Source organism: Canis aureus, chromosome 6, assembly GCF_053574225.1.
Source record: "Canis aureus isolate CA01 chromosome 6, VMU_Caureus_v.1.0, whole genome shotgun sequence".
In the NCBI taxonomy this organism is placed as follows: domain Eukaryota; kingdom Metazoa; phylum Chordata; class Mammalia; order Carnivora; family Canidae; genus Canis; species Canis aureus.
The window spans coordinates 8,361,270-8,375,204 of record NC_135616.1 but is presented as its reverse complement, the minus strand read 5'-3'; the positions used below and the strand labels follow the sequence as shown (position 1 = coordinate 8,375,204).

The following is a 13,935-nucleotide window of genomic DNA, read 5'->3' as shown; positions in this document are numbered from 1 at the left end:
ATTGTACAAAAATCAATCCTATTTCCATACAACAGCAATGAATAATCTAAAGATGAAATTAAGAAAAAAAATCCCATTTACAATAGCATAAAAATGAAAAGACCAGGAAAAGACATGGCAAGAAAAAAAATACCAATACCCCTTCTGAATATCAATACAAAAATCCTCAGCAAAACAGTAACAAACTGAACTCAACAGCACATTGAAAGGATTATTCACCAAGAAAGTATGAGGGAAAAACCCTCCCACCTAAGCATTTCAATAGATACAAAAAAAGCATTAGACAAAATTCAATATTCTTTCATGATAAAAATTCAAAACTAAGAGTAAAGGAAGTTTCTTAACATGATACAGGGCATTTATTAAAAATCTACAGGTAAAAAAATCAATGGATAACATCATGCATAATGGTGAGAGACTGAGATTTTTCTGACCTAAGATTAAGAAAAAGACAAGAATGCCCACTTTCACTACTATATTCAATGATGTACTGGAAATCCTAGCCAGAATGACTAGGCAAGGAACAAAATTCAAGGCATTCAAATTGGAAATTTTAATCTTTTGGGACTTTCCTCTTTTGACAGACTAAACAATTAAACGTAAGAAAATCCCACAGAATACACACGCACACAAAAACTAGTAGAGTTGGGTCCCCGGGTGGTTCAGCGGTTTAGTGCCTGCTTTCTTTGGCCCAGGGTGTGATCCTGGAGTCCCGGGATCAAGTCCCACATTGGGCTCCCTGCATGAAGCCTGCTTCTCCCTCTGCCTGTGTCTCCCTCTCTCTCTCTCTCTCTCTCCCTGTCTCTCATGAATAAATAAAAACGTTAAAACAAAACAAAAAAAACCTAGTAGAGCTAATAATCTAATTAAGTTAAAGCTACAGGACATAAAATTAGTTCTGTTTCTCTATGCCAGAAATAATTCCAAAGGGAAATAAATAAAACAATTCCATTTACAATACATTCCAAAATAATAAAATACCTAGGAATAAATTTAACCAATAACATAAAAGATTTATACACTGAAAATGAAAACATACTATTGGTAGAAATTAAAGACCTTAAAAAAAGACAACCGATATATTCATGGATTGAAAAACTTACTACCATTGAGATCACAATACTCTCTAAAGCAATCTATATTCAATGCAACCCTTATTAAAATCCCAACAGTCATTTCTCTAGAAATGGGAAACCCAGTCCTCAAATTCATATAGAATTGTAAGGTGCCATAGATAGCCAAAACAATCTTGAAAAATAAAAACAAAGTTGGAGGATTCATATTCCAGATTTCAAAACTGACTACAAAGCCATAGTGATCAAAACAGTGTGATACATCCTAGATAATGCAATATTACAAGAAAAGGAAATTAAAGGTACAATAATTGGAAGGAAAAATATAAAACTTTGTTCACAGATGACATGAATATCTGCATAGAATACAAAAACACTGACAAAAAACATCCTGGAACCAATAAGTGATTGTAGCAAGGTTGCAGGATACAAGGTAAATATGTAAAAAGTCAACTGCTTTTCTGTGTAACAGCAATGATCAAGTGAAATTTGAAATAAAAAATATACCATTTACATTAGCATCCAAAATAATGAAATAGGTAGAAAATCTAACAAAATATGTATAAGGCCTAATTAGGAATGCTATTAAAATCTGTGGAATAAATCAAAGAACTAAATAAATGGGGAGATATTCCATGTTCGTGGATAGGAAGACTCAATTTTTATTAAGATGGCAGTTCTCAACTTTTCTATAGATTCAATGCAAGCATAGTGAAAATCCCAGCAAGTTACTTTGTGAATATTGACAGGTAGTCCAAGGTTTATATGGAGAGGCAAGAGAACCAGAATAGGACACAATACTGAAGAACAAAGCTGAAGAATTGAGATTATACAACTTTAAGACTTGCTATATAACTAGTATGCTTTATGTAATCAAGCTTGTATATAATCAAGACAGTATAGTATTGACAAAAGAATAGACAAATAACTCAACGTAACAGAACAGAGAGCCCAGAATAGACCCACATAAGTACAGCCAACCGATTTTTGGCAAGGAGCAAAGGCAATGCAAAGACAGTCAATGGAATGGAGCAAAGACTGTCTTTTCAACAAATGGTGCTGAAACAACCAGACATCCGCATGCAAAAAAATTAATCTAGACAGATCTTACACCCTTCATGAAAGTTAACTCAAAATTGATCACAGATGTAAATGTGAAATGCAAAATAATGAAACTCCTAGAAGATAACACAAGAGAAAAGCTAGATGACCTTGGGTTTAGTGACGACTCTTTAACATGACACCAAAGGCATAATCCATGAAATAAATAATTGATAAACTGGACTTCATTAAAGTTAAAATCTCTGCTCTGCTAAAGACACTGTCAAGGGGATGAAAAGGCAAGTCACAGACTGGGAGAAAATATTTCAAAAAAAATATGATAAAAACTTGTTCAAAATATACAAAGAACTCTTTAAACTCAACAATAAGAAAAGAAACAACTTGACTAAAATACAGACTAAAGGCTTTAACAGGCACCTTACCAAAGGAGATTTATAAATGGCAAATATGCACATGAAAAGATGCTCCACATCATAGGGAGCAATGCAAATTAAAAACAAGATACTAATACACACCTATTCAAATGGCTGAAACCCAAAACACTGAAACACCAAATGCTGGTGAGGATCTAGAGCAACAGGAATTCTCATAGAATGCTGGTGGAAATGTAAAGTATCACACTCACTTTGGAAGATAGTTTAGCAGTTTCTTACAAAACTAAACATTTTCTTATACAATTCAGCAGTACCATTGTTTGCTATTTATCCAAGGAGTTGAAAACATGTCCATACAAAAATCTGTGCCTGGATGTTTACAGCAGCTTTATTCATAATTGCACAAATTTTATTTAAAAAGATTGTATTTATTTATTCATGAGAGACACAGAGAGAGAGGCAGAGGAAGAAGCAGGCTCCCTGTGAGGAGTCCGATGCAGGACTCAATCCTGAGAACCTGGGATCATGAGCCAAAGGCAGACACTCAACCACTGAGCCACCCAGGTGCCCCAGCTGTCCAGACTTTGGAACAACCAAGATGGGCTTCAGTAGATGAACAGATAAGTAATCTAAGATACTAACCAGACAATGGAATATTATTCAGGACAAAAAAGAAGTGAGCTATCAAGCCACGATAAGACATGGAGGAACCTCAAATGCATATTCCTAAATTAAAAAAAAAAAACAGCCTGAAAAGGCTACCTATCATATGGTTCCAACTATATGATGGTCTGGAAAAGGCCAAACTATGAAGGCAGTAAAAAGATCAGTGGTTACCAAAGGTTTGGGCAGTGAGAGAGATGACTAAGCAGAATATAGAAGATTTTTAGGGCAGTGAAAATATTCTGTGTGATACCAAAATGATAGCTACACACCATTATGCATTGGTCCAAACCCAGAGAATGCACAACACCAAAAGTGAACCCTGAGTAAACTATCTACTTTAGGGAGATAATGATGTGTCAATATAAGTTCATCAAACCTAACAAATGTACCACTGTGATGAGCAATGTTGATACTGGAGGTTGGCTGTGCATGTGTGAAGGCAGAGGGTACAAAGGATATCTCTGTACCTTCTTCTCAACTTTTCTGTGAACTTATTTTTTTTTAAATAAAGTAAAAAAAATCCAGGATGATGCTGACATAGGATAGATATACAAACCAATGGAATAGAATGAAGAGTCCAGAAATAAATCCAAACATCTATGGCCAACTGCTTTTCAACAATGGTGCCAAGACCATATGATGGGAAAATAGCTTCTTTAACAAATGGTACTGGTTAAACTAGATAACCAAATGCAAAAGAGTAAAAGTTGAACCACCATCTCACTTCATATACAAAAATTCAATCAATATGGATCAACAACTCAAATATAAAATGATATAGCTAAAACTGTAAAATCCATAGGAAAAACATAAGGGTAAACCCTCATGACCTCAAATTTGGCAATGGACTCTTAAATTTAATACCAAACCACTAGCAACAAATGAAAAAATAGATAAGTTGGACTATCAAAATTAAAAACTATTTCACAGCAAGAAACATTAACAAGAATGTGAAAATACAATCTATAGGAGAAAACATTTGCAAATCGCTTATATGTTAGGTTTTCATAGTCAGAAGAATACATTAAAAAACCCTCACATGGATGCCTAGGTGGCACAGTTAGTTAGATATCTGACTCTGGGTTTCAGCTCTGGTCATGATCTCAGGGTCTTGGGATGGAGCCCCGTGTCCAGCTCCATACTCAATAAGGAATCTGCTTGAAACTCTCTCTCCTCTCCCTCTGCCCCTCCATCTTGTGCATGTGCTCTCACCCCCTCCAAATAAATGAATAAATCTCAAAAAAACTCACAATAATAATAATAATAATAATAATAATAATAATAATAATATAGTAAATGGACACAATATTTAAATAGTTTATAAATAAAGACAACACAATTTCTTTAAATAGACAAATAATTTCATATCTTCTTAAAAGATATGAAAATGGCCAAAGCCACGTGAACAAATGATCAACATCATTGGTCATTAGAGAAATATAAATCAAAACTACAATAAGTTATTACTTCACACCCAGTAGGGTGGTTTTAATCAAGAAAACAGAAAATAATGAGGTGGCAAGGTTGTTGAGAAATAATGATTGTCATATATTGCTATGGGAATACAAAATGACACAGGTACTACAGAAAACAGTTGTCAATTCCTCAAAATGCTAAACATAGAATTATAATATGACCCAGCAATTCTACTCCTGGGTGTAAGAGAAGTGAAGACACAGGTCCATACAGAAAACTGAATACGAATGTTCACAAAAGTATTAGTTATAATAGCCAGAAGTACAAAGGTCCATACAAATGTCCATCAACAGATGAATGACCAAAAAAATCATAGCATATGTAAATACAATGGAAAAGTATTCAATCATAAAAAGGGATGAACTACTGATACATGCTACAACTTGAATGAACCTTGAAAACATTACACTAAATGAAAGAAGTCAGATACTAAAGGTCAAATATTACAGGATTTTTATATATAACATGTATAATATATCAAGATTAGGAAAATACACAGAAAGCAGAGTAGAAGTTACCAGGGGATGGGAGGCAGGGAGTGGAGAGTGTCTACTTAATAAGTACAAAATATTTTTACTGAGTGATGTAAAAGTTTGGCAATTATAGAGAGCTGGTGATTGCATAACATTCTGAATACACTACCACTAATTCATACACTTTAAAATGGTTAATTGTAGGTCATGTAAGTTTCACTTCAATTAAAAAAGAACAGAATACTTCTGAACAAATTTAATAAAGTGCAAGACTTGTAGATGAAAAAAAATTGAAAGAAAATTAAAGACTTATGTAAGTAGAAAGATGTCCCATGTTCACGAGCTAAAAATTTTAATATTTTTGAGGTGGCTACTCCTCAAATTGATCTACAGATCAATCCCTATCAAAATCCCCACTGACTTTTTTTGGACTGAAATTGGCAAGCTGAATCTAGAATTCATAGGGACATATTTGCAAGTGCCTCAGAATAACCAAAACAATCTTGAAAAAGAACATAAAATAGAGTTAAAGAACTCACAATTTCACAATATTTACTATGAAGCTACAGTAATCAAGATAGTGTGGTACTGGCATAAGGGCAGACATATAAAGGAATGGAATAGAATGGAGAATCCAGAAATAAATTCATCTATGTATAATCAACTGTTTTTTTTATATAATTCTGCTGATATCAATCAACGGGTAAAGAAGAATCTTTTATTACAAGTCTTTGTGGCCATAGACTAGGCAGTGCTTTCCTTACATATCAAAGCACAACAACAAAAGAGAAACACATAATTCAGACTTCATCAAAATTTAAAAATTTAAAAAGAATTTTAAATTTGCTTTAAAAGAAGCCAACAAGAAAGTGAAAAAGACAACAGTATCTAATATCCAAAGACAACTCAATAGAAGGACAAATAACCCAACTCAAAAATGGGCAAAAGATATGAACATATATTTCTTGAAAGAAGAAAATGATCAATAACCACAGAAAAAGATGTTCAACATCATTAGTCATTAGAGAAATGCAAATCAAAAACACAATGTGGTCTAACTTCACACCCACCAGGATGGTTGTAATCAAGACAATAATCACATGCTGGTGAGACCATGGAGAAACTGGAATTCTCATTCATTGCCAGCGGGAATGTACCTTGTTCGGCTCCTTTGGAAAAGTTTTTGAATTCCTCAAATACAGTCTAACCTAACAATTCCACTTCTATAATTATATCCAAAAGAAATGAAAACATATCACTCAAAAGCTTGTACAAGAAAGCAGCTTTATTCATAATAGTCAAAAGTGAAAAAAAGGCCCATCAGCTAATGAATGCATAAGCAAAATGTGGCATATACATACACTGAATAATATTTGTAAACAAAAGGAGTGATGTACTGAGACATGCCACAACATGAACCCTGAAAACATTATACTAATAATGAAAGAAGCCAAGACACAACAGCCACATATGGTATGATTCTATGTATGTCCAAAACAGTCAAATCCATAGAGATATAAAATAGAGTGGTTGCCTAGAGAATGAAAAGTGACTGAGTAGAGGAGGCTAGTCTTTTGAGGGTGATCAAAATCTCTGGCAATAGATAGAGGTGATGGTTGTACCACCTTGTAAATATACTAAAAACCACTGAAATATACGTAAAAAGGGTGAAATTTATAATAAGTGAATTATATCTTGATAGAAAAAAAAGTCAGTAAAGAATTTCCTGCAGAGAAACAAGTGTTGTATGAATTTGGGCTTCCAGGAGGGCAGGATTTTAATGTACAAAAACACTCTGTAATGTATAAAAGGAATACTAACAAGTAGATGAGCTTTAAGAGGTAGCTGAACTGGAAGATTCTAATTCAGACATTATAATCAGGACAAAATCTCCTCAGAATTTTAAATCTACATCTTAGGGAAGAAAACGTGACCCTGAAGTGAAGACTTTGTATCACTAAATTAGTCTTTGACTACAACTCTTAATCAAATCTCAGCATGGTGACAAATTGTCAGCATTTCCCCATGTATGCAATGGGGAAAATGATAAACCTGGATTGAGTTCCCTTGGTCCTTTATTGACTTGATGAGCTACAACAGTCCCCTACTCCCATCAAGCAGGGTATTAAAGCCTTGGCCTTATCTGGGGCATGGGAGCTTTGCTTCCTCCCTCCTCAGTTCATGGTAATGATGGAAAGATTCTGGACACACATTTCTTAAAGCACTGCAGAATCTGTTTCCAGGTGGACACAACCCCAAGAGACAAGGTGATGAACGTAACCACTGATTCTATCATGAAGTCTAGTGAGAATGAGCTGCAGAGAAGTTGCCCTACTACAGAAAAATGGGAAACAGAGTGTGCTGTACTTTCAGGCACACCAACTCAAACCACATATTATGAGATGTGACGAACATTTAACTTCATCTTGCAGAACATAATTCTAAAAGTTAGCTTTAGCTAGTTTTATAGAAAAACAGGACAAATAACTCTGAATCTGTCTACATGTCAAAATCAAATTTGAGAAGATGCTATATATTTTATAAAACTTTCCTAGACTAATTGGATAGTTTAAATAGGTTGTGGGTTTTTTTTAAGTTTGGTTTGTTGATTGTTCTGAATTTTTTAATTCTTTTCACTGAACTCACAAATTTGATGACAAGTCCTAATCACTTTTCTGTATTAGGAAAAAACATATAATACAGCAAAATTCCAGAATCATTCAAATCAAAACATGAAGCATATACTCCATTCTAGAATAGCATGTCACATACTCTATTTTTTAAAAATATTTATTTATTTATTTTATATAGAGAGTATGACGGGGAGGGGCAGATAGAGACGGAGAGAGAATCTCAAGTAGACTCCGCACTGGGTGAGAAGCCCCATGCAGGGCTTGATCCCAGCACCCTGAGAACGTGACCCACACCCAAACCAGGGGTCAGACCCCTAACCAACTGTGCCACGCAGGTGCCCCCATATTCTACATTTTTTCCTGTACATTTTTTTATTGAAAGAAATTGGTTTCTCCTAGAATATTTATTTTAAAAATGCTAAGCTTACACAGCTCGTATATCTAATTAATTTGGAAATTAGAAAACATAAATTTGACACAGAAAATCTCTAAATACTTAATATTTCTTTAATGAGAAAAAATATATATAACTAGAAAGAGTCCTTACTCTGGTGTTTATCAAGTTGGTTTGGTGAAGAGGTCTGGCAAGTCTGAAGACTTACGGTTAATTCTTACTCCTTAGATTTCTACATTTCTTCATTTAACTTCAAAGTTAAGAATATTTATTAATCTTATGATTCAATTAATAAATTAACTTAAGTGATATTTATGTACAAGGAAATAGCTAGTTTTAAATACCAATCTGCAGCAATGGTACGCAATTCACTGGATAAAAATTTTCATCAACCTTTTTGTTTTTAAATGGTTGCCTAATACGTCTTTATAAACCTAGTCCATTTTCATTGTGGGAAAGATGAGCAGATTTCAGGTTTGTGGGTTACTGGGTGATCAAAAGAATCATCCACAGTATTTTTATCATACACTTTGTATTAAAATGTGGTTTGCATAAACGAAAGTAAGAATAGCCAATGCCATTCACACATATCTTTGAGATGCCTTCAAAGATAACCCACTCACCTTGGGGTGCAATCAGAGTTCTTCCATTCTCCTGACACCAACCAACTGGCTGGACATAAGGGCTATTTACATCACACCTGCAAAACACAATTCTATTTCAGATCCTACACAACCTAATGCCAGAGAAAGAATCCAAGACTAATGACCATTCTTGATACTAAGACATAACTATATAGCTAAAATATTTTATGGCTATATAGAATTAGAAGTAGTTTTTAGTACTGTATTTTGTAAGCTAAGTGACCAAACTTCTCTTTTACATAACTTTCTTAAAATTTAAAAGAATTTTTAAAAATGTTGACTTAAAAAAAAAATAAAAAATAAATGAATAAAAAGTGTTGACTAGGACCTGAACTGCCAGTGACAGCCCCAAAGAGTGCACATTTTAATAAGCATCTCCCCCCCAACACACACTTGTTGCTAGCAGCAAGGGAGAAATTAATAGGCCAGTCCAAAGTGTAATATGAGAGACCAGATTCCAAATGCCTCCAATTTCTTCCTTCTCCTTTTCAAGGAACCCAGACCATTCTACCAAAGACACACAGAACAATTAAGCAATGCTCTGCTTCTTAGTTCAAAGAAGAAAACAGGGCCCCCCTCATGCATGTGAAGAACCACAGCCTTAGGCAAGACTTGGTGGTTATTCAGGATATACGGTGAAGAAATGCTACAAAAATTATTTTTGCCATTCCCTCTTCCGTATTTCAGTTTTTTTACCCAGAAAACATTTGGAACTCATGCAATGTTAGTTTAATGACATCGTGGCATACATTTTCTCTGCTCCCCACTGGCTTTCAAATAATTCACTCCATTCTCCCTGTGAATCTTCCCTTTCAAAAATATGACAGGCTGAGTTCAACATTTTTCAGGAAAAAAAAAACACTGCAAGTTCTTAACTTCCTTTTCATAGAAATGCTTCCCTTACAAACTAGACACAACATAGTGAAATGCCCTGAACTGGTGATATTATGAGGCCTCATTAGGTAACCTCTCATAGAGTGGAGAAGTTTCTCGGGCACTCTAATTCAGCAATTCATGTGGAAGAGAAGGTAATGAAAAGTTGGCCACTAAATTCCTGATGTTCATTACTCTAAGAACAGCAAGGACAGTGACAATACTGGAAGGAAAATAAATTCTTAACACCAAACATGAATACACGAAAATAAAACGCACATCAGTGTCTCACCAGTAATCGTAACTATCATCCCAATTGTCAAAATGCACTAGTAAGCGATCTTCAACAATATCTGCTATGGTTGCCACACACACCAAGGAAGGGTTCTTCCTGTCGATGGCCTCCAGCTTCATTCCAACCTGAAATTCTTTAGGCATTGGCCCATTCTAACACAGCACCAGAGGGAAGAGGCACAAAAAGAAACAGACACCAAATAGGACTGAGCCACTGTCAAAACTTCTATGTTTAGCATCAGAACAATGTACAGGGTATCAACATATACCCTCCAGAATGCAAATACTAGTAAAAATATTCCAACAGACTGTTAAGAAGTTAACATTCATAACAAAAACCCAGGAAACAGCTTTTACATTGTACTTTTCTCTTTTGTTGCATCAGTTTTGTTTCCCTCTTCCTCATCATCATTTTCCCTTTTCAGTTTTTAGAAGAAATTGTATTAATTTTAAAATATGACGTTTTACTGAATATGAGACTATTAAATAATATTCTCTACTCCCCATAGACGTGAACAGTTTCCAAATATCAGTATTTGGAAAAGTAGTAAAGATATGCTCTTTAACGCTGAAATTATCATTTACTTTGATGAGATCTGGAAACAGTGGCCTTCTCAACACATGCACTAATCCGTAAATAAACTTACACTTGAAAAAAATTCAAATGCCTTTTTTAGTATCACTACATATTTTTTCACAGTAAACAACAGTATGGACTATGATTTAAAGGAACATTAAAATAACAAAGCTCCATTTTGGTATGGTGTAGTTAGCCAGTCCTGGGAGTTAGAAAGTATACATACAGTATCTGGGGATTAGAAGACAATTTTTTTCTACCTCTTTACTATCTATACTGAACACTGCTTTTTGTTTTCTTTTAGCACATTTCATTTTTTAAAAGCAACTTCCCATTTCTATTACTCTCCTCCCTTGATACAATTCTATGAAACACACAGAGCAGTTGTATAACATTGATTTCAAGATCAGAGTCAGTCCTACAAAGGGACACACAGCCAGCAGGTGGCAGGGAGACAGTAGGCTTCCCTGCCCCCTTCCCTGGGGCCCAGAGCCAGAGGGAGCCAGAGGAGGCAGGGCTGCACTTTATTCTCATTCATTCCTGAATTGCTGGCAGATTGCTGGGGACAGAGACGGCATAACGAGGGTGGTCTACCCACATGCTCATAAGCCCTTTGAATCTGTATGAAATGTCATCCCCATTCAGATTACACGAAATTCCAACCAGGCTGGGTTTATTCAAAGTCTACGTGTGGTATCTACTGGTATCAAAACACCACAGCTAAGTTCAAACAAGTAACTCACTGGAAACAAAAAGAAAAAAACATTTCCAAAAGACATTTTAAATTTTAGCAGGATTTAAATATAAAGACTTCAACTCTCTGCATCTAATTAAAGTATTTAATTGTACATTTAAAGGGGGGGGGGAGATACAGCTATAGGATAGTGGTAAAATGAGTGAGAAAAGGTCATAAGAAACTAACAATTCTGAAAAAATACAACAGAATATATAGTGAATTTTAAGAAATTTAAGCTTAAGCAGAAATCTGATTTATACTGAGGAAGAAAATACTTACAGAACTTCTGTTTCTGAATAATTTCTTGGGAGCATTCTGTAACTTGCAGGCCTTCAAGTAATCCATCCAAACAAATTTATCTTTTCTGTAACCTAAAAAAATGTATAGATTACTCAAAATACCCACATGATGTAACCATGTGCATATTAAATGTATTAGCCTTCTTCAGTCTTCTATCATAAATTCAATGTCCTTTAGCAGACCACAAATGATTTAAATAAAAATCCCTAAATAGTTTCAATGTTTTTTAACCTATGAAATTCAAAACTGTTGACATGATTTCCCATCATGTATATCATCATCTACAAATATTTCAAATTCACTGAGATATGGAATTGGCTCCCTGGTGGCCTGACGGGCATCTCATCTCTTAGTAAGGCTTTCTAAAATGGTCAAAGGGAAGAGACAAAAGTTCATGAGTTCATCATCACTCCTGAAGAAGCCATGTCACAGAACATCAGAGGTCCTGATGATGCAACAATCCAGGGTGCCAAGGCACTTGGGAAAATTACAGAAATACCTTCACAATCCTAAGACCTCCAGCTATCTACTGCTTATCTTTGTGAGTTTCCCATATTTTACTGGTCCTCCGCTCCATGTACCCTGAAGTGGCTCACATGGTGCTGGCCCAAACAAGAGGGGCTCAATAAATATTTTCTGGTTGGGTATTCCACAGAATAAAAGTCAGAGTCCTTGCACAGCCTCCAAGGCCAAGGCTACATCTCTAACTTCATCTCTGATCTTTTCCCCTTGCTCCTCTGCCCTAGCCTCGTTCATCTCCTTGAGATTCCTCAGCATGGCCAGAGGCTCCAGCCCCAGGACATTTACTCTTGCTTTTCTCTCTGACAGTCCTGTGAGCCAGGGCTCTTGCTGACTTCCCTCACTCCATCTACCTATCTGCAGGACATCACGTTCTCGTGCCCTTCCTCAGCATGCTCTCTGTCCCCTAGCCCTGTCACTGCTTGACACCATGGCTTACCTTTGTCTATTATTCCTCTCCCCTCTGGAATGAAAACCCCATGAAGACAGAGATGGTATATCTATTCACAGCTCTATCCCTGGTGCCTGTACACAGCAAGGGTGCCATAAATACCTACTACATGAATGAGCTGTGAGCAGCTTTCATGAAATCCGGCAATCTTAAGGAATCTGCCACTGATCTCAGAAACAGACCCCTGAACGACACTCTGACTTGGTGAATAAAATGATTATGGACTGACTCCAGAAGCACCACAGTCATGAGATACTCAAACATCCATGCAGGAGGCAGTACAGAAGTCTGCTGTACAAGCGAATGGACCCACGGGCATCTCAACTGATCAAATTCTCACCTCACCAGCACATAGCAAATAAAAAAGGCTTCAGGGACATCTACCAGTCCCAGGTTCCACTAGCACACAACAAGAGACAAAGATGGGATTTTTGATTCCCATCAAAAGTAAGCAGAGAGTGAAATCCTCCTCTGTTTCAGTTTCCTATTTTCCATGATTTGTTTGAAACAAACGAATCAAGTTTCCTCACTGTACAGCATCAGTGACTAAGTGAAATAGCTCATTTCAACCATGATGTAAATAAAATAGCTTTCTTCATTCCTTATAAGACTTAATAAACTTTATGTTGTCTTAAGATTTTATTTCTGCCATACATACCTTATCGGTATATTTGACCTAAGCAGTCATAGATGCTTTTCTTTTAAAGACAATCACTTATCTTTAAAAATAGTATCCCTATAGTCTTACTGCTTTTTGTGGATTACACTTTTATTTTGAAAATTAATTCATTCCAAGATCTCTTGTTAGTATTTCATCAAGTGTTTTTAAAATAAAACCAACTCTCTTTCCATCCTGGCTTACCCTTAGGGATATGCAATTCATGTTTGGTCTTCTCACACCACCCTATTGGATGAATGTCAGGGGAACCAGCATTGGTCCAAAAATCATAGCAGCTTAAATAACCATCAAAGTGAAGTCTGAGGCGGTAACCACACACCTGTAAAATGGAATGTTTGCAATCCTTCATTAAATGTCATGCATTTGAAGCATACACAAAATTAAGAGAATATTCATATAGTCTGTCAGTGCCATAAACATATATGAACCAACCCTTCCATCCAAATGTGCTTGTATCAAAAAAAAAAACAGATTTAGAGATGACATCTGAATAAAACAAAATGCTGACAGACACTATGTTTTAAGTATTGAGAATGTTTTCTGTAAAGAAAACTATTCTTTTACTCAGTCTAGAAATCTGAGGTCAATATATGTCTCCATCTGTTGAAGGGTTTATTTGTTCAATCATTCCTGTCAAATACTGCTGTTGGAAACTCCTGCTGTCCCATGACAGTATAAGTTGTAGTACAGAGCAAAACCAAAATGGGCATG

At 35.5% G+C, this 13,935-nt stretch overlaps 1 protein-coding gene across 14 annotated transcripts in view; it reads right to left on the bottom strand.

The window, feature by feature from the left end:
- Positions 1 to 13,935, bottom strand: part of L3MBTL4 (L3MBTL histone methyl-lysine binding protein 4) — a 498,239-nt gene that overhangs the window by 284,951 nt on the left and 199,353 nt on the right. For all 14 annotated transcript variants that reach the window (XM_077900038.1, XM_077900045.1, XM_077900039.1 and 11 more), the window contains 4 exons: positions 13,408 to 13,543; positions 11,555 to 11,646; positions 9,961 to 10,115; positions 8,775 to 8,851 (listed from right to left, as the gene is read on the bottom strand). In XM_077900038.1, coding sequence (XP_077756164.1) covers positions 8,775 to 8,851; positions 9,961 to 10,115; positions 11,555 to 11,646; positions 13,408 to 13,543 — 460 coding nt within the window. The remainder of the gene's footprint in view (positions 1 to 8,774; positions 8,852 to 9,960; positions 10,116 to 11,554; positions 11,647 to 13,407; positions 13,544 to 13,935) is intronic.